Source organism: Triturus cristatus, chromosome 5_1 (assembly GCF_964204655.1).
Source record: "Triturus cristatus chromosome 5_1, aTriCri1.1, whole genome shotgun sequence".
Classification (NCBI taxonomy): domain Eukaryota; kingdom Metazoa; phylum Chordata; class Amphibia; order Caudata; family Salamandridae; genus Triturus; species Triturus cristatus.
Genome location: NC_140587.1, coordinates 607,026,901 through 607,054,357, shown reverse-complemented (window position 1 = coordinate 607,054,357; position 27,457 = coordinate 607,026,901). Strand labels below are relative to the sequence as shown.

The 27,457-nt window shown below is 38.7% G+C and overlaps 1 protein-coding gene across 1 annotated transcript in view; it reads left to right on the top strand.

Moving 5' to 3' along the window:
- LOC146831266 (uncharacterized) overlaps positions 1-27,457 on the top strand; it is a 241,633-nt gene that overhangs the window by 112,487 nt on the left and 101,689 nt on the right. The window contains exon 5 of the mRNA XM_085603865.1: positions 15,951-16,216. Coding sequence (XP_085459991.1) covers positions 15,951-16,216 — 266 coding nt within the window. The remainder of the gene's footprint in view (positions 1-15,950; positions 16,217-27,457) is intronic.

The window sequence follows — 27,457 nt, the reverse complement described above, 5'->3', positions numbered from 1 at the left end:
CACCGTTCGGATTTTTCCTCAGGGGGAGAAGTGTGGCATGTTTCCATATGTCTGGGAAAATTTCAGATGCAAGGGATGAATTCCATATGTGAGACAACACATGGTTAAGCGAGTGAGCCATCACTTTCCATAGTTTAGGGGGGCAGGGGTCATCCAGTGCCCCTGATTTACATCTCTGGATTTCCTCCAGAGCTTCCTGCTGAGAGATGGGGAGACATTTTGTAAGGGAAGGCTCAGGCACACAACCTCCACTTCTATCTGTTTTCTATGTCTCTAGTGCCGCTGAGAAGGAATTGTAAACCATCTGAATTTTACTATCAAAAAAGTCAGAAATACTTTCACACGGAAAGAGGGAGGGTTGCACATCAATCTCTAATTCTCTAATTCTCTAGGTTTTATAAAGTAGTTAACCACCTTGAATACCTCTTTGCTAGAATTATCGGTCTTGTAAATGCATCTAGCTATATGATCCCTCCTTGCTACTTTTATCAGGTTGCGCAGCTCTTACACTGCTTTTATATAAGTACTTTTAGCCACTTCTCAAAATAGTTCGCCCTCCACTGACGTGCCAGGCGTTTACACCTGCTCCTAAATGTCCTAAGTGTCTCCGAAAACCAAGGGACAGAGGGGGAATGCCTCATTGACCTTGCAAGTCTGGCCGGGGCAGTGGACTACACTGATTTAAAGCGAGGGTATCAGCATTTGGATCTGTAGAGAGTGGTGGTTGGCTGGCCTGTAAAATAGGACCTAGGGATGCTGCAGTCAATTTTTTCCAACTACTTTTAATAAAAGATTGGTTACCCCTCTGACAGGGTTATCCAAACTAAAGAAAAATGGGATTAGGCAATGATCAGACCAGACCAATTGGCTAGCGGCCTCTGGAAGCAGGGACACAATGATGGAAAACACAAGGTCAAGAGTGTGACCTGCCTTATGAGTGGGGTAGGTAACGTGTTGAGTTAGATTGGCCCCAGCGAGGAATGCCACAAGCTGAGCTGCCTGCATGCAGCTAGGATCATTCACGTGTAAATTAAAATCCCCTAATACAGTAAAATTCGAGTACAATAATGATTTATGGGCAATGTAATTACAGAGATCAGGACTAATATTAGACGCACAATCCGGTGGTCTATAAATAAGAATGCCAGAAAAGGAGGTTGAAGGGTCAATTTGAAAACAAATGTTAAGACCGTCTATCCCCTCCATGGTAAGCGGTGCAGAAGAAGCTAATTCCTATGAGTCCTTAAAAGAAGCAATGAATTCCAAAATTTTCTATAAATCCAAAAATTAATCCCAACCTCTATATTGTTGTATATGGAGCAGTATTTAATGTGGTACCAAGTTTGAACTTTGGCAAACCATGTGTCATTGTTGGGCATGGTCAAAACTTAACTAGGTTTTTACAAATGTGACTCCTGGTTACAGTGCATAATCCTGTTCCCTGTCCTCATATTTTGGCACCTATATGGAGTGTTTTATTAAATTGCTCCAGTCAAGCCTTAACTACCAGTTGGTCTCAGATTTTGAGTTTATTGTTCTGTATGTCATTAGCGAGATAGCTCTGATTTAGTCTGGACACCTAGTGTGACATCCAACATTTGTGTTGATATAACTGATGCACTTTTTGGGGGGTGCTAGCTTAATATTGTGGTAGACTAACGGTTGTCTGAGTGTGTTTAGAGATTGCACCCGTTTTGACTAATGGAGCGTTTCCTGACATGATTCATTTTCATTTACGTGGTTTTGCTTGGGACGACTTACACATGTCGATTTGTTGGTATAGAAGGCACATTATGGGCAATAATATCTTGGTTTCTGTATATATATATGATGGTTGCTTGCATTACATTTTAAAATATACGGTAACGTGCTATTATAGCCATTTAAATATGGCGCCTGCATTTACCAAAGTCCGCTTTCTCCGCTATTGACAACTCACAGGTGTGAATAGTTTGTCACATACTATGAAATGGAGTTTAGTAATAGCACATGGTTTTGTATGCTGAACTGGACATCATGTTGTCTTTGTTTGGAGCAATTGTACTCCGTAAGTATAGCACATTTGATGTTCGGATAGGGGGCTATGCGTTTACCTTAAATTTGTTTTATATATGGCCGAAACTTATATATTACAGAAAAGCCAGTTTATGGACTAACAATGTGAATACATTGAATAAAATTGAATAAAATTTTGTGCACATGTTATTTCCATGCAATATTTACAGAAAATATGCTGCTGATGACTTTTTAACTAAGATGCACACTGTCCATTCAAATATGGCGTTTGGTTTTTGTCAACTAATCACGCTGTAACATGGCATCCTTCCGCCTTGTAATGTTGCATTTATGCAAAGTAATAGAGAAGGAGGCTGTGTACATTTACCTTTAACATAGCATCTGCCCTTCTGACTAACCAGCCTCATTCTAATAGAAAATGTCTAATATCGGTGTTCATAAATCAGGACACGCGCTGCTCATATCCATCTATTAATGGCGCATGCCTGTTTGAACAATAGAGCCCGTTTTATTATGGTGTCCGCTTGCCTCTCTAACAGGTAACGTTTTAAATTGATGTTCATTAATCAGGACAAGAGTTGTTTATACCCGTTCAATTAGGGTGCCAGCCCTCATGAACAACTGAGCCCGTTTTGACATGCAAGGTTGCCCACTCGTACCACAGAGAGTCCAATTTGAGGGCAAATATTGTAAAAAAACAATTATGTACATGTGTCTTTTCCAAGTAATATTTACTGAGAACGACTGACATTGATGTACTCTCAATCAGATGCGTGCCGCCTATACCCTTTTAAACATAGCGCCTGCAGGTTTGACCAAATACTCCTGTTTTAACATGGTGCCCGTCTGCCTTTCAATGATGTGTTTTTGTCTGGTCGACTACAACGACTGACATTGATCTATTCTTAATCAGATGCACGCCGCTTATACCCTTTTAAAAATGGCGTTTGCATTTTGGCCAATTAGTCACGTTTTACCATGGTGCCCATCTGCCTTTCAATTATGTGTTTTTATTGGGTCAACCACAACGGTGAGACTGTACATCTGACTAAGAGGATTAGTGCTTACTTACATGTCATCACAGGAATCTCTTAGCGAATGTGAACAAGCTTTATTTACACACTGACTATCTCAATGCGTTTTGTTTATATTAATTCAATATGGCGTTAGTTCCTGACAACCAGAAATACTTGGTTATGGCGTGTGTCATTATTAAGACATCACGGCCCATTGGTAGTGACTGTACTATTGAAGTTTAATATAAAAAATGTAAATAATTCTTAATTATGCTAGAGCTGGCTTGTATTATGAAGGGCTTTTATGACCATTAGTTGTATGGTATAGACGATATGGGAAGAACCCGCCACCAAGGGACCTTTTGGTGGGTGAGGGATATTTTAGGAAACTTAACGTTTCTCCCAAGCTAGAAACAAGACGGCTTTCTTGGGCCTAGTCACTTTTTGTAAGGATAACACATTTTTTGGGAACTAAGAGTGGACACTTCTTTTTTTTCGTAATTTATAGAGGAGGCTGAGACCTCTTCCCTCCCATCCTTGTTTTTCGGCATTAGTATAGACAATATACATGTTTAAATGCTTAAATCTAACCGTATAGGTTTATGTTTTGGAACACTATGCTGAAACCACCATCTCTATATTTTTACAGATACATCCCATACATAAAAAATTTTGTCAACACGTATAACATGAAGGACATGCGAGAAAACTACTTGCGTGTTGAGATACGAAAGTATATGCTTATTTGTTTGGGGTATAGTGATCAGCCTTTATGGAATTAAGACCTGTGTAAAATATAAAAAGAATGCATCTTATATCAATTTGATCCATCATATGTAGGAGTACCTTTCGTTTTGAGTGTTGGAATAGCAGTTAACCGGTACATGTACAATCAGAAAACAAATACGGATTATTAGATGACCCTCTAGCTTACCTGTCTTAGCATATGCATGATTACTTTTCTTTCATATAGCATGGAATGTACAAAATGAAGAATGTGATTTATTACGTATTGTTAGACTTGGGGGTCTCTAGTTGGCACAGGTATGCACTTGTGACAAATGGGGATCCTCGCCTCTAGTCAGGGTAAAGGGTTACACTCCTAAAATAACCCCTGCTCACCCCCTTGGTAGCTTGGCACAAGCAGACAGGCTTATCTCAGAGGCAGTGTGTAAAGCATTTGTGAATACATACAGTAATCAAGTGACAACACTACAGATGGACACCACACAGGTTTTATATCAAAAATAAGTATTCTTTATATAGATTTACCACAAGACCATAAACGACAAAAATCCACAATACTGTAACTTTAAGATGGTAGAATTTAGCTTAGTTCTCTTTAGTTCTTTAATGCGACACTTTAAGTCAATGTACCTGTAGATGCGACACGTAGGGCAACAAAAGTGTTGCAACGATGTTGATGCGATGAAAGTTGGGTGCAAAGAAATAAAGACGTGAAGATCTTCCAGATGCGGCACGCTTCTCCGATGTTGCGAGAAGACTCGATTCGATGCGTCAGCTGCAGCAGCGACACCCCTTTACGCGATGCAACGACCGTGGCTTTGTCAGCGACACTCTTCTCCGATGTTTGCGGGATGCTTCCGCTCGATGCGACAACTGCAGCGGCGATACCCTTTAGGCGATGCGACGACAACAGCTCCGACGACGGCATGCTTCTCCGTGGGTGCGATGCGCTTTCCTTGATGCAATGCGTCAGCTACAGCGGCGTCATCCCTTTACGCGATGCGACGACAGCGGCTGCGACGGCGATACGCTTCTTCCTCGATGCGATACTCTTCTCTTGATGCGGTACAATGTGTCAGCTCTTCCATCTTGAGTCGCGCTTCCAACTCCTTGCGGCACGCAGTCCCTCAGAAGGCCCCAAAACAGCAGCAGGCACTTCCAAAGAACTCTGGGGAGCTGGTGGTTGAAGTCTGTTGTCCCTGAGACTTCAGCAGGAGGCAAGCTCTTTTCCATGCTCTTGGAGATCCTTCACAAGTTGAGCAAAAGTACACACAAAGTTCCTTTCTCCTCTCTTCGGCAGTAGGCAACCCCTGCAGGCCAATCCCCCAGTTTCAGGGATAGTCTCTCCTCAGTTTCTTCTTGGTTCCTCTCCTCAGCAGAGGTTTCTTCTTGTTTTCCCAAAGTGATCTAAATTCTTGGGATCAGGATCCCAATACTTATAACCCAAAATCCTTTGTCCTCTGAGGGCAGAGGGGCCTTTGCCTTGTTCAAGCCGGTTCTGGCCAGTCCTGGAGCACTTTGTTTACCTGACTCCTTCTTTCCTTTCAGAGTGCAGGGCAGAGACCACAGACGCCCACAGGAGTTGGAGCCAGCATTGTGGAGGGAAGGCACAGCCCTATTCAGGTCCCAGGTGCAGCTCCTCCCTCCCATCTAGATGCAGATCTCTCTATTCTCCACTGGGACACCTCACCATGTCTCCTGGAATTCCGCAGCCCTGTCACTCAAACTCCAGACAAGGAATACACAGCCTTGCAGAGGCAGGTTTGAATGGTTAGACAAGAAAATACCTACTTTCTAAAAGCGGTATTTTCAAACACAGAATGTTAAAACCAACTTCACTAAAAGATGTATTTTATCATTCTGAGTTCAGGCATACTAAATTCGAATTTCTACCATGATCCCTGAGTCAGTTAGGATTATAAAATGTACTAATCAAACGGCCCATTCTGGCCTATGGAGAACAGAGTGCCTTGCAATAGTGAAAAAACAAAAATGGATGTAATTCACTATTAGAACATGCCACACACACCAGGGCATGTCCTACCTTATCCTTACAATGCACTCTGCCCTTGGGCCTACCATAGGGGTGTCTGATATGGAGAAAAGGGAAGGTTTAGGGACTGGCAAGTGGGTGCACTTGCCCAGTCAGCATGACAGTACCAGACTGTACGCAGGGTTTGCAATGGCAGACCTTAGACACACTTTTACAGGCTGCTTCTGTGGGTGGCACAACCAGTGCTGCAAGCCCACCAGCAGCATTTGGATTTACAAGCCCTGGGCATTCCTGGTGCACTGTACTAGGGTCTGACAGGTAAACCAAACCAACCAATCATGGAATCACAAATCATACATTAATTTACAATAGGGAGAGCATATGTACTTTAGCAGTGGTCAGAAGTGGTAAAGTGCCCAGAGTCATAAAACAGCCAACAGGTCAGAAAAAATATAGGAGGAAGGCAAAAAGTTCAGGGATGACCCTGAAAAAAGGGCCAAGTCCAACACTTATGTTATTATTTCTCTCCCTGTGTAAATATGTGTACAGCTGATGTAACTTATTGATACATATCTCTACCTATATCTCAAAAGAACAAATGGTCAATCAAGGAAACAAATTAAGTTTAGATATCAAACTGGCATACTATGTAATGTCTGGTTGAATGTATAGCTTAAATAGATTTAGTTTTAATGGTTGTATATATTGTAAATAAGTGTGTATTTTGTATATGTTTTGTAGCCCTGGAGAAGTCCCAGGAGGACGAAAAGCTTTGGCTACCACTTGCATTCTGTGATTTTACGAGAAGAAAAAAATGGATGAATAAAGGATTGTTGGCAGAAGAAACCTCGAATATATTTGTTCATTATCATTTCTATATGTGTACTATGGAATAAAATACTGATATATATGTATAATTGACCTGCAAGTGAGTGCTAAACCACCTCTGTGGATTTTTGTATTAGGAATTGTTTCCTTTATAGAGGTGTAGGAGGGTCACATCTCTGGTTCATTGCAGTGCTACAAATTTCTTTCTTACTCTCACTACTCTGTGTTGACGAGTGCAGGACTTGTGTGCCTTGACCCTTCTTTTCGCTTGACACATTTTTATACCCTGTTCTTGATAGCACAGAATTTGGACAGACTTTAAATAATATGGTTCAAACTTTTTTTACCATCAATTTCTGGATAAAGCCCAGTTCCCTGCTGTCTTCCTGAAGAACAGATACTCTATTCTAAAGAACAGGACCAGAATTTTAGAGTTAGTAGAACTCATGAAGTGTTCAAAGGAAAAAAATGAGATAAAATAGAGGAAAAAGCTTAAAATCCTATTAAAGCTGTTGAACTTCCTATTTTGATTAGTTCTAGCAAATAAGTATACAGTTGCAGTCGCAATCTGTTAAATAGAGCATCAATAATAAGACAAAAGCGGTAGCAACAACTGTCAAAAGGGGACAAGAGAATAGTTCCAGTTCTCAGCTTCTCAGCATCTCCCTCTCAGCACTGCAATAATCTAGTCTAAGTGAGGTGAGGCTAACTAGGAATATGCATTATTATAAAATGCAAAAAATAATGCTGCAAAATTTGTAGCAGGTCTCACCTCTTTGGATCCAATCAGGGAAAAGTATTTGTCCGAGGATGAGTTCAGCTCTTCCTTTCCCACAAAAAACATGCAAATCACAAAGCTTTATCAAAAAGTTTGTTACAGACATCTTATGTATGTAGTTTATAGATTTAGAAGCCTCAGTTTCTACAGGCATCGAACACAGTTTAACCTTGTAATGTTAAATGTTTCATTGCGTTAACAAAGAACTATGCTAAAAAAGAGAAACATCAACTTGTAAAACTACTTTTTAGTAATCTAATTCATTAACACAAATAAGAAACACTGATTTAACATATAAACTAATTATGTGAAATATCGAGTAAATAGGACATTTTAAAAAAATTCTTTTTATTAACCTCTTCTGTGCCCATGACGAGATAGTCTCGTCATGGAGCACGGTCGCGTTGTGCCCATGACGAGACTATCTCGTCATGAACCCCACCCACTAATGCAACGCCCGGCACAGGAGGGGGAAAGGGCGTGGCACTGAAGGGGTTAACATTTGCAAGAGTACATACGACTAGGAAAACATATTAATGTATAAACATCATTCATTACACGGACCTACCGGTGTCGACCTCTGTGATTTTTAATTTATTGAGCATCACAATTGTACTTTTGACATTACATATAATTGCATCCTTATACATGTGCCTAGGACTTGGTTTTAAACATATTATACTCAAAAGGATTTGTATCCATGCAAGTTGAGATCTGCGGGAAGAAGCATTTAGAGACATACGCTATCGATTGCTGATGATAGCAAGCATTTTTCAGGATTCACAGTGTGCTTGATGCAGTTCAATGTTAGTCTCAAGGGAACAAAGCCTCATGGTGAAAAGGCAGCAAAGCCCGACCGAAAAGAAGGGAGCACTTAGAAAAAAACTAGAGAAAGAACGGGGGAAAGGAAGAGCACCATTTCACGAAGAAGAAAGGCTGTGAAGTGATACAATTCTATTCCGTACAGCACGGCATTCTGGATGCAAACAAAGCCCGTTTTGACTGTTACCTATCCTACGAAGGATATTAAATATGCTTTTATCATTACAAATGTTGCATTGAACCTACTAAAGAAATGATTCTCTCTCATCTCGAGGGACTACAAAATCCCATCATGCTTTAAAGATGTTGCACTAAGCAAAGTCCACTGGGTGCGCTAATTAATAAATAGCATGTCAGAAATTATAAAAGGAGTGAGTCATCAATGCTAATTTGTCTTTGCTGCCCATGAAGAAGAGGAGTGTCAGCGTTGAAACACTTCGGCGTAGACCAAATGTTGACAATAGAAGGCGAGCTGCAGTGAGGTGAAAAGACTGGATTGTCGAGAACGTCGTTGAGTGACCTCCCATTGCTTTCGGGCCTTTGTTGTTCATTTTTCCTACACAGCCGCCCTACCGTGGAGAGGAGCACCATTTCACAAAGAAGAAAGGCTGTGAAGTGGAACAATTCTATTCCATACAGCACGATGTTCCGAATGCACACAAAGCCCGTTTTGACTGTTGCCTATCCTACGAGGGATGTTAAATATGCTTTTATCATTACAAATGTTGCATTGAACCTACTAAAGAAATAATTCTTACTCATCTCAAGGGATTACCAATCCCATCATTCTTTAAAGATGTTGAACTAAGCAAAGTCCACTGGGGGGGCTAATTAATAAATAGCATGTCGGAAATTATAAAAGGAGTGAGTCATCAATGCTAATTTGTCTTTGCAGCCCATGAAGAAGAGGCGTGTCAGCCTCAAAATGCGTCGGCATGGAACAAATGTTGGCAATAGAAGGCGAGCTGCAGCGAGGTGAAATGACTGGATGGTCGAGAACGCAGTCGAGTGACCTCTCATTGCTTTTGGGCCTTTGTTGTTAATATTTCCTACACTGATGCCCTGCGGTGGAGAGGAGCACCATTTCGCAAAGAAGAAAGGCTGCGAAGTGGAGCAATTCTATTCTGTACAGCATGGCATTCCGAATGCACTCAGAGCCCATTTTGACTGTTGCCTATCCTACGAAGGATGTTAAATATGCTTTTATCATTACAAATGTTGCATTGAACCTACTAAGGAAATAATTCTTACTCATCTCGAGGGACTACAAATCCCATCATGCTTTAAAGATTTGCACTAAGCAAAGTCCACTGGGCGTGCTAATTAATAAATAGCATGTCAGAAATTATAAAAAGGAGTGAGTCATCAATGCTAATTTGTCTTTGTAGCCCATGAAGAAGAAGCGTGTCAGCCTCGAAACGCGTTGGCATGGAACAAATTTTGGCAATAGAAGGCGAGCTGTAGCATGGTGAAAAGACCGGATGGTCGAGAACGCTGTTGAGTGACATCTCATTGCTTTGGGGCTTTTATTGTTAATATATATATAAATATATATATCATGAGTATTCCTCCGCTGAATTCCAATGAGCGGTTCTCCCGAAAGATGGACACAGACCCAGAACTTTGTGCAAAGTATCTCCTTTATTCCTCTGTCGCCATTACGCGTTTCGTCTCGCCTGAGCCTTGATCACATGACAGTGGCATCATAGAGGTAGCTCTTATTTAAAGTGAAAGTACGAGTGTGCTAGTGACCACGTGATAAACATGACGTACTGATTTCAGCATAGACATAGACAAAAGATCGGCCGTGTTTGCATCGTCCAGAACCCACAAGACATTTCTGTATTGATTGAAATCATTATGTAATGTCATTCACGATGGTGCATATTAACACCTTCATTGTTAAATGTACTATACATAGTCATACATAATACGCATATTGTGGTGTGTCAAATCCTCATTTCCTCTATTGATGAGAAAAAAACCATTTTTGTTAAAATATAAGACCTGCATATCGGTAAAATACCTCCTTGTTGCTCATAATAAATCCTGTGCCAATCATTTGTCTATGTGTGGGAATTTTTTCATTTTTTTCATCGTATCTATAGAGATAGATAGATATATATATATATAGATAGATATATATATAGATATATATGAACCACAGCTTCTCGGAAGAGAAATTCCACTCGCACTCACGGGCTAAGATTGCATTAATTTATTTCGGCAGCAAAGTCCATAAACAGCTCAACAACCCAACGTTTCGGTCTGTCCTCAGACCTTGCTCACGGGTGCAAGACACAATGTCAGATGCTTACTTTTAAAGGTACATATACCGATATTACATCATATCCTGTGACATGGTGCTTTGCATTATGTATATTGTAGTATTGTGTTTAGTAAATTATAAAAAGTAAAATACAATTAAACTTCTACAATTAATGATCATTGTAGGGATGCATTTTGTTAGACCATATAATGTTGTCATTTTACCAAATATGTGATCACATTGTTTTATGTAAATTTCCACTGGCTTTATGTATACACATTTTGTAATAACGAATTCCATCAATACATGTAATGTACCCCTCTGGTGGGTGTTCCTTTACAAAGTTCTCAAAATATGGTTGTGTTTGTTCACCACTATAATTCTCAATATTCACCCTCAGGTGGGTGTGAATAATGACGTTTTTACATATGTATTTCCCCGTTTTGGGGGAAACTATTGAACTCATGTTTAGGCCAATATGTACATTCCCTACCGCATTGTTTCTCTTAGCTATCTACTAGGGACTAAGGATATGATTACAGTTCTACAATGCTAATTATCCGCTCATTATTATTTATCGGCGTGATTGGATTCCCCAGTTTCTTTGAGAGACTATTATAGTCTTATGAGAGTCATTATAGATGTGACTGCCTTTCCTCATCCTTGTTGAGGCCGTGTGGGCTTAGAGTTCTGAAAGACAAAATATGACGGGATTCTTTTTGTCTCAAGGTTTTTTCACGATTGCCACCTCTCACAGTGTGTGAACTAAAAAAGCGCATACTGGAACACGTAAGAGCAACAATAAATGGGGATCGTAGCTACGCTGTAGCAGAACATATGGAAAAACACCATGAGGGTGATTGGAAAAAAATGAAATTCTATGGAGTGGAGATGGTTGAACGCCATGTGAGAGGTGGCTATCGTGAAAAAACCTTGAGACAAAAAGAATCCCGTCATATTTTGTCTTTCAGGGATTTTCTAAGGATTTTTAAATGCTAATTCCTAACTCCATCATGCCTGAAACCTATGTTTTTTTTTGTGAATTTCCAAGGTTTTTTAAATACTAATTCCTAACTATATCAGGCCTGAAACTTATAGAGTTTTCAGTGAATTTCAAAGGTTTTGTAAATGACAATTTTTTATGTATTAATTGTTATACTGATTTTTTTTTATACTGATTTACTACATGTTTTAAACTATTGATTTTTAGATATTTTTTTAATTACATTATAATTACATTACATTACAAAATATACTTTCTCAGAATGAATTACTTCAGTTTAAATACTTTGCACATAGGCAATAGACTTTTAAGTACAGTAGTTACAGTTGTTGCAATGGGCAACACAATTTCAAACACAATGCAACATTGAGCTCAATGTGAATTTCTAGTCAAATGCAATTAGTTACTTTATGGATTACTTTTCTAACCACAGGACTGGATCCAAGATTCAGTCCTTGGACATCTCCTGTAAACAGTTGAATAAAAGCGTTTTGGTTACAGTAGTGATTTTTAAGGAATATTATTGTATTTTAAAAGGTGACACAGACATTTTTCACATAGAATAACCAATGTTATCCTATGGCAGAAAATTCACTTAGCAGGTAGGTAGTGTTATAGTTACTTTTTCTTACTCAGTGGTGGATCCTAGCTCCAGCACTGGTGAATCTCCTGTAAACAGTTGCAAGAATGTGTTTAAGTTATACAGATTTTGTAGGAATATTTTTAGTTTGTGAAAATAGACACAAACTTTTCTGCTGAAAATCACACAATGGATTCCTATGGAAGGAAATACAAGTTACTGGTAAGTACGCTTAGAGTTACTTTCAGTGCTGGGCTAAAAGATGCAGCACTGGGTTCTCTCCTGATAAAAGGTGAGTAAATCGGAATTCGTAGTTCGGCTGATTTTAGAGGAATATTTGTACGTTTCAAAAATGGACACTTAGAAACTTTTCTGGTGAAAACCACACAATGGATTCCTATGGAAGGAAATACAAGTTACTGGTAAGTACGCTTAGAATTACTTTCCAGGGTCAGTGCTAGGCTAAAAGATGCAGCACAGAGTTCTCTCCTGATAACAGGTGAGTAAATCGGAATTCGTAGTTCGGCTGATTTTAGAGGAATATTTGTACGTTTCGAAAATGGTCACTTAGATACTTTTCTGGTGAAAACCACACAATGGATTCCTATGGAAGGAAATACAAGTTACTGGTAAGTACGCTTAGAATTACTTTTCCGAGTCAGTGCTGGGCTAAAAGATGCAGCCCTGGGTTGTCTCCTGATAACAGGTGAGTAAATTGGAATTCGTACTTCGGCTGATTTTAGAGGAATATTTGTACGTTTCAAAAATGGACACTTAGAAACTTTTCTGGTGAAAACTACACAATGGATTCCTATGGAAGGAAATACAAGTTACTGGTAAGTACGCTTACTATTACTTTTCAGGTACAGTGCTGGGCTAAAAGATGCATCACTGGCTTCTCTCCTGATAACAGGTGAGTAAATCGTAATTCGTAGTTCGGCTGATTTTAGAGGAATATTTGTACAATGGTGAAGGAAGGGGGCGGGGCCTGAGGTGACGTGTGCAAACACGCCCTGTGGCGCGTTTTAAGTTGGAGAAATTAATACCTCTTCAATGCTGTGGTCCCCTGGGGGCCAACTAGCCCACCAGGTACCTCCAGTATGCGCCAGGGAGCTGCGTTGCAGAGAGGTGTTCAGAGGTCACACCCTTTTTTACAACACTCTGCAACGCAGCTCCGTGGCGCTTACTGGAGGTACTTGGTGGGCTAGTTGGCTCCAAGGGGACCTCTGGATTGAAGAGAAATTAATTCCCCAACTTAAAACACGCCACTGGGCGTGTTTGCACAATATATATATTCACTGAAAAAACCATAGCTTTCAGGCACGTTATAGTTAGGAATTAGCATTTAAAAAACCATAGAAATTCACTGAAAAAACAATAGGTTTCAGGGGCGTTATAGTTAGCTGGACATTTCCCTCGTACAAAACCATTGAAATTTCCCCGTTATAGTTAGTTCAACAAACTAGAACTCGCGCACCCGCAATGCACTGATGATGACGTCACATATTACATCACTCATGACATGGTCAGTGACATCACTCATGACATCACTGATGACATCTCAAATGACATCACTCATGACATCACTCATGACATCGTCCAGTGTCCGTGTGTTTCTGTAAAGTTTAAATATGTTTATTATATATAGGGAAAGGCATTTTGAAGAATGAGTGGGTGTATAAGTATGTGAATGGATGATTTTGTGGTGCGTGACTGACTCTATAAGTGAGTGATTAAATGTATCTTACTGAATGCATGGGTTAGTGACTAAACTGTATGAATGTCTGTATCCGTCTGTCTGCTGGTGTGTAAGCGTCTGCATGGGTTTGCAAATTGCTACATGATTGTCTATATGGGTTATAGATCGGTTGTCTGATTATCTGTATGGGTGCCTGAGTATTTGTGTGGGTGGGGTGTGTATGACTGTGCATAGATATGTGAGTGGGTGATTCACTGGGTGCATGGTTTCAAGAGTGCATCTGTGATGGACTGTATGGGTGGGTGAGTGTGTGTATGGTTGTGTTAGTGAGTGAATGTATATTTCAGTGGTACATGTGTGATTTAGTACATATGTGAACGGCAAAATATATATGTGTGCTGGAGTACAGAAATGGCTATAAGTGAGAGTGTGTGATTGTGAGAGTGGCTGTATGGATGAGTGTGTGCTTGTATCATTGATTGTATACGAGCATAAGAATGTGCTAGTATTTGTATGAGTAATTGAGCTAGTGTGTGTATAACTGTATAGGTGAGTAAATGGCAGTGTGATTAATTATTTGCATGACTGAGTAGGTGTGTGAGTACCTCTATGGATGAGTGGCGGTGTGTGAGTGTGTATATAGGTGTATGAGTGCAAATGATAGTCCTGTACTGAGTGACCATAAGTATGAGTGACTGTACAGGTGAGTGAGTGGATGGGTGTGTAGACCTAAGAATCAATGAGTGGGTACGTACTTATTGGTGTTGGAGTGTCTATGGTTTTGAGAATTGCAGTATTTAATTTAGTGGGTGTATCAAAGGTTATATTAGGTTGTGAGAAGATGCATTAAATTATCACATGGATGATGTCATCAGTGATGTCATTTGAGATGTCATCAGTGATGTTATCAGTGATGTCACTGACCATGTGAGTTATAGTTAGCTGAACTAACTATAACAGGGGAATTTCAATGGTTTTGTACGAGGGAAATGTCCAGTTAACTATAACGCCCCTGAACCCTATGGTTTTTTCAGTGAATTTCTATGGTTTTTTAAATGCTAATTCCTAACTATAATGTGCCTGAAACCTATGGTTTTTTGAGTGAATTTCAAAGGCTTTTAAAATGATAATTCCTAACTATAACAAACGTGAAACCTGTGGTTTTTTAAGTGAATTTCAAAGTTTTTTTAAATGCTAATTCCTATCTATAACTTATCTCTAACCTATGGTTTTTTCCTGAATTTCATAGAATTTCTAAATCTTTATTTTTCAGTGTATCAATTGCTTTATTAAAATTTTCATACTGTTCTTCATCATTTAAGTTTTTTTTACATTTTAAAAAAAATAATAGATATTACATGTTTTTAATGAATTAAAAAAAAATAATATTTGCAAACATTTTTTAACTCTATTTTTATATTAATTTTTGAAATATTTTTTAAACTACATTTTTAATATTTTGTTATTATTTTTATTCCAATAATTTTTTGGAGTCGCGCCCCCAATGCGTACCTTTCTCGATCCCTGTGCGGAACATAGTCGCCATTTTATGATTTTTGTGTAGGATCCGCGTACGATGTGCGTCGGGTACGTATTTTCGTGCGCGATTGCTATGCGACTGGTACGCGACTCCAGGCGCATACGCGGCACATACGAAATACGTTGCGCGCTTCCGCGAAACATCATGTATGTGTTTGACGCGGTGGGTGCGCGATTCTCGCAAAATATTTTAAATGTCAAAAACATATTTATATGTATTTCATGTAAATATTAAGGGAAGACATAATCTAAGCTACTCATAAAATTTATATATTTTTACTTTTAATCAACCTATATTACTTTTAAATGTAATTTCGCGAATTCGCGCTCCGTGCGCGCTGCCTATGCGCAGGGTGCCCAGATCCCATGTGACATGAAAAAAGAGATTTGATTGGTTCATTAGACTTCCTATTCTAACGATTGAAAGACCCCACCCATTTCAATCATTCTTCTTAGACCTTCTTTGGAGGAGCATCTCTCTGCTGAGAAGAACTTTTTTTGGCTAAGTTTACACTTACTTCAAACTTTTTGGGAAAACAATGGCTTCAGGGGAGCAGGCATCACCAGCATATGAACATTCTTCAGAAGATGAATTTCTGGTTGAACCACTATGCTCAGAAAGATATTCATCTGTTGTCTGGAAATTGTTTACTTTTCCAGAGGGACAAATCAAGACAAATGCCACCAAAGTGACATGCAAAATATGTCAAAGAGTGCTCTCCCGTGGAGATCCAGCAAAGAAGTACTCATGTGGTACAGCCAGCATGAAGAAACATCTTAAAACCATGCATCCAGTAAACCTGGCACGTGAAGAGTGCCGAAGAATGAGAGTTCTTCCTGGACCTTCACAAACATCACAGCCAAGTACTTCTCGCGTGGAACCATCGGAACAACACCTGGACATCTGTCCTCAGTTTGCAACACTGGTAAGCATATACATTAAAAATTCCTGAGCATCTTGTTGGATATTTTGCATAAATTGTGTAGAGCCAGAACATACATCCAAAAGATTAACAACATCAGAAACAATTTGTATTTTACTTGTATCAGTTCTCAATTTTTCATAAACAGAATGCAACAAGGAACAAAATCTTCTTTCCCGATTCTGCATAATTTGTTGTTGCAAACCCTCAAGATAAAAAACAACATTGACCACTACATTAGCATAGCAGTTGACACCTGAACTATTTTCAAACTGATAACCAACAATGTCTTCAACAGTGTCCTTTTTCTTTTTGCTTGCAATGACAACATTATCTTGTTTTTTTCCCTTCTCTACACCTTCAGTACAGATATTCTCATACCTTCTTTTTTGACCAACCACATGCTTTTCAAATACAGGATATTGACCTAAATTGGGAGCATACGCTCTTCTTAACCTATTATAATCTTTTACACACTTTGCATCTGCAGTAACCTTTGTGTCATCAAAATCAATCAAAAACAAACCAGATAATGTTCTGACTCGCGACAAAGCAACATACTCCATACCCTCTTTAAACACAGTAGATCCAATATTCACCAATGCACTGTCTACACTTAATCCTTGAGATTTATGAATAGTCACTGCGTATGCCAGAGAAAATGGAAATTGTTTCCTACGAACATATAAATCTTTAACAAGCAAAAAACGAACTGAACAACGACCAATTTCTTTAACCTCTTTAATCTGATCAAATTTAATTTTTAAAAATGTAATTCCATCTTTTTTCTGATAATTAACAAATTCCACAACTTTACCCATTGCTCTATTAACTAAACCTTTTTCTACATCCAAATTACGCCTTAAAATTACCCGCCGTTTTAGATATCTTTTTCCTAAAGGATCCAGTTTTGTTTTCAATTTTCCCATCAAAATAATAATGATTCCTTCATGCTCTATTTTATCGATGGCTTCCATTTTTATAATGTCTTCATTTTCCAGTTTCAATAGTTCTCCGTTGAATATAGAACACTCGCACAGTGTTGGCATTAAGCAGATTACAGATTTATTTTCTGCAATTTTCATGTATATTTTCTCAGGAACTACATTTTCATTTGGAAGTACAATTCTCATATCTTGAAGAATACTTCCATATTCAGCATCATTTGCCTGTCGCATATTTTTCGTCAGTTCTTTGTATTCAAAATATGACCAAATGTTCACGTTTCCAACACTACCCAGAGACTTTCTGGTGTCTTCATGTGCAAGAGTTTTAAATACTGGTTGTCCTTTTACAGGAGTCAGTTGCAGTAGATCTCCAAAAACTATGACGTGTTTTCCTCAAAATAACACGTCATACTCTGTTTTAAGAATTTGCTGCATTCTGAAATGCACAAAGGCAAGCATTAAGTTTGAGACCATGCTTACCTCATCAATAATAAGAAGTTTCATTTTCTTCAGGACTCTTGAAACTTCACAAAAAGCTTCTCCAGATAGCTTGTGGTATTCCAATTTGTTCTCATGCTCTACTGGTAGCATTAGTAAACAATGTAAAGTAATTCCTTTAATGTTATGTGCTGCCAACCCAATTGGAGCAGTGACAACACAAGACAAATGTGACTCAGTTGTTTTCTACAGATAACTTGTAATTACTTTAATTAAGAAACTTTTTCCTGTTCCAGTTTAACCACTCACATACATTCGGATAGGTTGAAATGATGTGCATGAGCACTCTTTCTTTTCATGAAGCAATCCATGGTCAATCTGTTCTTTCACTTGCTGATATATTTGTTTCTGTTCAACATTTAGTTGTTCTTCGAAGTTTCCTAACTCCATTACATCTTCTTGAGCTTGATGCATTGCTGTTTCCACCTCATTCATGGCAATTTCTGCTTCATTTTCAACAATTGGTTGTCCTAGTGGATCTTGACTCAGTGCAGCAGAACTTTGACTGTCTTGAGAACTGTCTCTAGCAATCTCAGCTGCAATTGTAGCTTCTTGATCAATTCCTTCATTCAACATTTTCACATAATTTGCAAAAGCACTGCATTGTATGCTATCTTTACAAGCATTAAATGAATCTTCATAGCTCTGAAAATCTCCAAGTAATTCCAGTTCTGAACGCCACGGTTTGAACATTTGCAAAAGGGCTAAATAGTAAAATTCCCTTTTATCAGCAGTGTCACAACTCAGTTTCCTGTGATTAATCAAGTTTCCTCTCCTTTGTTTCACCAAACATCCTTCGTAACCAATGACTTCATATTTTCCATCATTGATGTTCTCTGTAGTATTCCGTTTAAAAGTGTAGTTTTGCAGCACTTCATAGAGACACATGTTCTCAAGATGATGACTTCTGTTTGGGTAATATGTGTCCAACATATTCGTTTTCAAAATATCTGTACTTTCTGGTTCTTTTCTGCTAAATATTCAATTTCTTGAACAGATTTCAGTACCAGATTTCACATTGCTGCAAGACCTAGACTCACCCAAATGATTCTTCTACTTTTGGAGTATAAACTTGCAGATGATAACCAATCTGAGCATTCATATGCTCCAATTTCTCAATGCGATAACATCTTCAAACTGAAACTGTATAATTTCTTACTTAGAGTCTTCTCGTGAGAAATCTCTTCCCACATTTCTTTCAATTCCGTCTTTTCGGATTTAGTAATGTAGGACGTTACATATCGAGCAACAGCAATGGAATTGTCCGCAACATACTGAATATCCATGTTAGTGTTCCACATGGATAAAATAACTGGATTGTAGTCATTTATGTATTTTGACTCTTCGCTTCTTCTTAAGTTGTAGCTATTTTTCGGAGACTTTCTTATGATGGTATGTATCATAGCTGACTTAAAACTGTTCACTCTTCCTTTGGATAATACAGGACGTAGAAATGCAAAACAACATTTGGTATAGAACTTATCCTTAGACTTGTACTTTCGTCGACAGTATTTTCCACATCTATGGCTTTGGAATCATAAGACTTGTTGTTTTAAGTTTTTATCTTCTCTGCTATTGGGTACAGCACATGTGGCATATTCTTCAATGAAAGAAAAAAACAGTATCATCTGAATCTGTTCCAAATTTGGGGGCGTCCTTGATCCATAACAACATATGTATATGAGGAGCACCTCTTGCTTGATACTCCTTTCTCCCAAAAAAATCCACAACTTCTCCAAGAGGAGGATACAATTTGTTTTTGCAGATGAAGGACATCATAGCTTCAAATCTATGATTGAAATATCTGCATACATTAACAGGATCCAAAGAGCACAATTCTCCAGGTGTCTTGTATTCAATATATTTTATATTGGAATTTGCCTCTCAAAGAAATTCAAGTAAATCATCCCAAGCATACTCAGCACAGCTTAGTGTAAGGAACCATGTAGGAGTTCCTAAGTTCCGTAGCATACATTTCAGTTCTCCATGACGACGGTACCAATATTCATTAGTCCCAAGCTGACATGCCATCAGATTAATCAACTGACATTCTAAATGATCATCTCTCTCATTCACTTTATCCATAAAATCCTTTGCAGTTACATTTTGCAGATGCATTCCAGTTTTTAAAATGTGATTTACTGCATATGAAAGTCCAGACAAGTCACTTTCAAACAGAAGATGAAACATATAAGGGATACATTGTCGAAATCTTGGATCTTCTGCATTTAATCTTGTTGTCCGATATTCAGATGCAGGAATCTGCACAGGACGTTCATCATATCGGCCACCTTTTCCTGTTGGAACCAACTGCGGGAAACAGCGAGCTTCCAAGCTCTCTTCCCATACACTCATGGGACTTCCTTTTGATTTTTTCATTTGGAACAACTCAATTGTATTCCCCATCACTTCTTTGGAATGAAGTGGATGTACACTGTAATGTTCATAGATTTCTTCACATCTGGACATGTCCACTTTTTCAATTTGTCCACTTGATGTTTCAGTATCTTCTGCTAAATCTATTTCTTCTTCACCTACAAACACATTTCTATAGTACTCATTATTTTTTATCAGATACAATGTTGCCTTTTGCACTTTTCTAACATCCACCAACTCTTGCCAGATTTTCTTATTCTTAGTGGGAACACCATTAACTAGAATAACTAGTGGTTCATTTTCTGCATGGTCTACACCAATAGTTTCAATGTTTTTCTTTAAATCTAACGGTAAATACACAACTCTTCCTTTCAATCCTCTTTGTAAATCTGATGGAGGCAATTTACCTGTTTTAGGCTCCATACGAACAATAGCCAGAAACGGGGGCACACATTGAATGAGAATAGACTCATACGTATTTAAATCTATCAGCTCTGGAGGAATAGCAACCAACTCTAGATTATTATGAACAGCTCTAGCAGGCATTTTATTCTCATCTAATTTGTTATAACAATATTTGCAAATAAGCTGGTCAGAACCCAAATCAAAACAATCCTCTACCAACAAATAAGTTGCAAATTCCTTCCACTTATCATTATTTTCTATTTCACTTTTTAAATACAGATTGACACTCCTTGTCTGATTTTTATAGTGAGTTCGCCGACAACAAATACAAGAAACATTTGGTCTTTCACCTGAAATCACCTAAAACTTTGTGATTTGATCTTCAACATTTTTTGTAATCATGGGTTCTACATTGTCTTCAACATTTTGTTGTATTAATGTGTCAGTTTCTGCACTCTCTTTCTGAGGACCAAAGTAACAAAACTCAATATCATCACAAACCTTCTTCACATCTGATACTGACCCACACAAAAGAGCACTGTACAACTCATTTAACTTTAGTGCTGGACTTTTTGCATAATACTATCTTCTCACTAACTTCCGCATTTGAGTATGATGTACTGTCAACATTCTGAAATGGTGAAAAACACTTTGACAAACTGTCCCAGAAAGACAAGCCAGAGAATGACCTTGCAAACCAGTATCTTTTCTCACTCTGCAAGGGTCTAGTCCTTGCAACACCTTAATCTTTTGTTTAACACTTTTTTTACTATATGCTCATAAGAAATTGCATAATTTATCAATAGATTCTTGTCGTACACTACAAATATTACTGCAATCCCAAGTGTACACAGGGTCTTTAGGACGTCTCCCTAGAACTTCATAAGCTATCACTTCTTCTGCATTTCTTTGAACCAATTTCTCTTTGTCAATTGGACAACCATTTCTAACCTCATAAACTCGACCACTGGTGTCAACTGCATGCAATAAATTATTGCTCTGTAAATAACTCTCTTCATTAAAGAAAGGCTCTGAACTTGAACTGTGTTTCCATTCACCCAAAAAAAATCACCAAAATTTTGTTCTGTTAATTACTCTTTTCCTCTTACTTTTGGCCTTCATTAAATGGATTGGTTCATCTAATGATCGAATTCTGTTTAATACTAAAATGAATAGTTTCCTTTTGACTTCAAAAGCCTTTTCAATAATGGTTTCAATATGCTTCTTCTTTTTATAAAATAGAGCTCTAATTTATATTTCTTCGTATCTTTTAGCAAATTGTGTACTACTCTCTTGTAAAATAATTTTTTGCGTATTTCTTTATACTGATTTTGTCTTCTTTTACCATACTTCGTGTCCTTTGATTGTCCATTTGCTTTTTTGCTTTTCCTATTATTTTGAATATTTGTTTCTAGTTAAAGCATTCTCAGAGGTTTCAGCATTCTGTACATTCTGGCTGGTCCTACAAACATTTTTAATAAATTGCTTTGTGATCTTACCAGAAGATTTTTTCTTTTTAGCCACATTATGTTGTTCATTCAATACTTGTGGTTGATTTTTCTTCAAGCAACTGTCCTTTTTCTGTTCTTTTTTTTTTCTTACTTTGTCCAGCATGATTTATCTATTTTAATTTTAATAAACAGTATCTGTAAAAATTAATCACAAAAAAATGTATAATAATATCTTTATAAATGATACTTTTCTATTACTATACAAACACATGTTATATAAATACTGAGTAAGAAATTATAGGCCTGAAGCACAAGTGTGAAGGTGGTTAGACCACTACATGCATAGTGCATACTACTTTGAAGCAGTTCATGCCCTAAAGCCTGCCTCACTGAAAGAGTACATGCTTACTGACTGAATGATTACAGTACTATAAGGAGAAACACTGGATGAATTCATAGTTGTTTGAGTTTTACTTTACTGAATAGATTACTACATGGTACTGAAAGACTTACTATGGGTTTGCAACAGCAGTCACAGCGTGTTTGCTGGAGTGTATGAATAGTCACTGTGGAAATGTAGGCCTGAAGCACAAGTGTGAAACTGGTTAAACCACTACATGCATAGTGGATAGTTATTTCAAGCAGTCCTTGTGAAAAGTCATGGTTCACTGCATGAGTACCTGGGTACTGACTGAAACATTAGAGTAATGCAAGGAGAGTGCCTGAATGAATCTTTTAAGGGTTTGGGTTTTGGCGCAGAGAATAGATTAGTACATGGTGCCGGATGAGTCACTGGAGGTGTGCAAGGGGAGTGACAGGGTGTTTATCGGAGTTTATAGATACTGACTGGGCAATTGAAGGTGTGAAAGACAATTGTGGGGGTGGCTAGAGGCCTGCATGCATAGTGGATAGACGTTTGAAGTACTCCATGTGCTAAGGCCGGGTTTACTACATAAGTACCTGGGTACTGACTGAATCATTAGAGTACTACAAGGAGAGTGCCTCGGTGAATTTATAAGTGGTTGGGATTTGGTGCAGTCAATGGACTAGTCCATGATGTTGAATGGGTCACTGGAGAAGTGTAAGGGGAGTGACAGGGTGTTTGAAAGAACTGTATGAATACTGACTGGGGGATTGAAGGTGTGAAAGACAAGTGTGTAGGTGGTTAGAGGCCTGCATGCATAGTGGATAGGTGTTTGAATCAATCCATGTGCTAAGGCCTGTCTCACTCCATTAGTACTTGGGTACTGACTGAATGTTTAGAGTATTGCAAGGAGAGTGCCTGGATGAATTTATAAGTGTTTGTTTTTTGGCACAGTAAATGGATTACTACATGGTGCTGAATAAATCACTGGAGGAGTGCAAGGGGAGTGACAGGGTGTTTGCTGGAAGTGTATGGATACTGACTGTGGAATTGAAGGTGTTAAAGACAAGTGTGTAGGTGGTTAGAGGCATGCATGCATAGTGGATAGACGTTTGAAGCGGTCCATGTGCTAACGCATGTTTCACTGCATGAGTACCTGGGTACTGACTGAATCATTAGAGTACTGCTAGGAGAGTGCCTGGGTGAAGCTTTTAAGTTTTTCGGTTTTGTTGCAGTGAATAGATTAGTACATGGTGCTGGATGAGTCACTGGAGGTGTGCAAGGTGAGTGACAGGGTGTTTATTGAAGTATATAGATACTGACTAGTCAATTGAAGGAGTGATAGACAATTGTGTAGGTGGTTAGAGGCCTCCATGCATATTGGATAGGCGTTTGAATCAATCCATGTGCTAATTCCTGCCTCACCCCATTAGTACTTGGGTACTGACTGAATCATTAGAGTACTGCAAGGAGAGTGCCTGGGTGAATCCTTTAAGTTTTTGGGTTTTAGCGCAGTGAATAGATTAGTACATAGTGCCGGATGAGTCACTGGAGGTGTGCAAAGGGAGTGACAGGGTGTTTTTTGGAGTTTATAAATACTGACTGGGCAATTGAAAGTGTGAAAGACAATTGTGTAGATGGTTAGAGGCCTGCATGCATTGTGGATAGACGTTTTAAGTACTCCATGTGCTAAGGCCGGGTTTACTACATAAGTACCTGGGTACTGACTGAATCATTAGAGTACTACAAGGAGAGTGCCTAGGTGAATTTATAAGTGGTTGGGATTTGGTGCAGTCAATGGACTAGTCCATGATGTTGAATGGGTCACTGGAGAAGTGTAAGGGGAGTGACAGGGTGTTTGAAGGAACTGTATGAATACTGACTGGGGTATTGAAGGTGTGAAAGACAAGTGTGTAGGTGGTTAGAGGCCTGCATGCATAGTGGATAGGTGTTTGAATCAATCCATGTGCTAAGGCCTGTCTCACTCCATTAGTACTTGGGTACTGACTGAATGTTTAGAGTATTGCAAGGAGAGTGCCTGGATGAATTTATAAGTGTTTGTTTTTTGGCACAGTAAATGGATTACTACATGGTGCTGAATAAATCACTGGAGGAGTGCAAGGGGAGTGACAGGGTGTTTGCTGGAAGTGTAAGGATACTGACTGTGGAATTGAAGGTGTTAAAGACAAGTGTGTAGGTGGTTAGAGGCCTGCATGCATAGTGGATAGACGTTTGAAGCAGTCCATGTGCTAACGCATGTTTCACTGCATGAGTACCTGGGTACTGACTGAATCATTAGAGTACTGCTAGGAGAGTGCCTGTGTGAAACTTTTAAGTTTTTTGGTTTTGGCGCAGTGAATATATTAGTACATGGTGCTGGATGAGTCACTGGAGGTGTGCAAGGTGAGTGACAGGGTGTGTATTGAAGTATATAGATACTGACTAGTCAATTGAAAGAGTGAAAGACAATTGTGTAGGTGGTTAGAGGCCTCCATGCATATTGGATAGGCGTTTGAATCAATCCATGTGCTAATTCCTGCCTCACCCCATTAGTACTTGGGTACTGACTGAATCATTAGAGTACTGCAAGGAGAGTGCCTGGGTGAATCCTTTAAGTTTTTGGGTTTTAGCGCAGTGAATAGATTAGTACATAGTGCCGGATGAGTCACTGGAGGTGTGTAAAGGGAGTGACAGGGTGTTTATTGGAGTTTATAAATACTGACTGGGCAATTGAAAGTATGAAAGACAATTGTGTAGATGGTTAGAGGCCTGCATGCATTATGGATAGACGTTTTAAGTACTCCATGTGCTAAGGCCAGGTTTATTACATAAGTACCTGGGTACTGACTGAATCATTAGAGTACTACAAGGAGAGTGCCTAGGTGAATTTATAACTGGTTGGGTTTTGGTGCAGTCAATGGATTAGTCCATGATGTTGAATGGGTCACTGGAAAAGTGTAAGGTGAGTGACAGTGTGTTTGAAGGAACTGTGTGAATTCTGACTGAGATATTGAAGGTGTGAAAGACGAATGTGTAGGTGGTTAGAGGCCTGCATGCATAGTGGATAGGTGTTTGAATCAATCCATGAGCTAAGGCATGTCTCACTTCATTAGTACTTGGGTACTGACTGAAGGTTTAGAGTTTTGCAAGGCGAGTGCCTGGATGAATTTATACGTGTTTGTTTTTTGGCACAGTAAATGGACTACTACATGGTGCTGTATAAATCAATTGGGGAGTGCAAGGGGAGTGACAGGGTGTTTGCTGGAAGTGTATGGGTACTGACTGGGGAATTGAAGGTGTTAAAGACAAGTGTGTAGGTGGTTAGAGGCCTGCATGCATAGTGGATAGACGTTTGAAGCAGTCCATGTGCTAACGCATGGTTCACTGCATGAGTACCTGGGTACTGACTGAATCAGTAGAGTACTGCTAGGAGAGTGCCTGGGTGAAACTTTTACATTTTCAGTTTTGGCGCAATTAATAGATTAGTACATGGTGCTGGATGAGTCACTGGAGGTGTGCAAGGTGAGTGACAGGGTATTTATTGAAGTATATAGATACTGACTAGTCAATTGAAGGAGTGAAAGACAAGTGTTTAGGTGGTTAGAGGCCTGCATGCATAGTGGATAGATGTTTGAAACAGTCAATGGGCTAAGGCCTGGCTCAGTGTATGAGTACTTGGGTACTGACTAAATGATTAGAGTTTTTAATCACTTATGTGTATGCAAAGACAGAAAGTAGCCAACACCTTCTCTCTAAAGGGTTCCTAAATGCATACAGACTCTCAGTGTGATTCTAGACAACATACACTATCCCATGCACATTACCAAATCACATTTTCTTGTTTGGAATTGGTAAACAGAGTACACACAATCCACATATTGTACTACTGCACATAATTGTAGAACCCTGACTCTTTTTACAAATACCTAACGAATGACTGGTTTCTTATTCTACCAAAGTATGAGAACAGGATAGGTTTTCATGCAGTTATGTGTCTGCAAAAACATAAAATACCCAAATCATTCTCATAGTACAGTTTCTAAATGCACACAGACTCACAGTGTGATTCTAGAAAACAAACAGTATCCCTTGGATTTTACAAAAACACATTTACCATTCTTGAGGTAATGTGACTGCACACATTCCACATATTTTACTACTGCTCATTAGTTTATAAGCCTGACTAATTTTACAATCACATAAACAATAAATGGTTTCTATTTCTACCAAAATGTAAGAACAGGATAGGTTTTTAAGCACTTATGTGTCTGCAAAAACATGAAACACCCAAATGCTTCTCTCACATTGGTTCCCAAATGCACACAGACTCACAGTGTGATTCTAGACAAACAACACTATTCCTTGTATTTTACCAAAACACATTCACTAGTGTGGAAGGGCTGAAGTGACTGCAGAGATTCTACATATTTCAATACTGCACACTACTATGAAAGCCTGACTCATTTTGTGAATGCATAAGCAATGACTGGCTTCTAATACTACTAAAACTTGACAACATAACCAATTGTAAAACAGTTATCTTTTAGCAAATACCTGATGTAACCAAATGCTTCTCTCACAACGGTTGCGCAAATGCACACAGACTCACTGTGTGATTCTAGACAAGCAACACTATCCCTTGCATTTTGCCAAAACACATTTAGTAGTGTACAAGACGTAAGGTGACTGCACACATTCCACAAAACTTTCTACTACACATTTGTATGGAGTGCTTGTATCAGAATGATTCCTAAATGCACACAGACTCACTGTGTGATTCTAAACAAACAACACTATCCCTTGCAATTTACAAAAATACATTTACTAGTCTACAAGATGTAAGGTGACTGCACACATTGCACAAAATTTTCTACTACACATCAGTACCAAAATGTTTCTCTCAAAATGATTCCTGAATGCACACAGACTCACTGTGTGATTCTAGACAAACAACATTATCCCTTGCATTTTACCAAAACACATTTCATAATGTAGAAGGGGTATTTCATTTTAGTGTAGAAACTTGACTCATTTTGCAAATACATAAACAATGACTGGTTTCTAATTCTACCAAAATGAAAACAGCACAGTTTTCTGTCTGCAAACACATGAAAAACACAAATGCTTATCACAGAATCGTTTCTAAACGAACACACACTGACAGTAAGATTCTACACACAAAAAAGTACTCCCTGCACTTTAG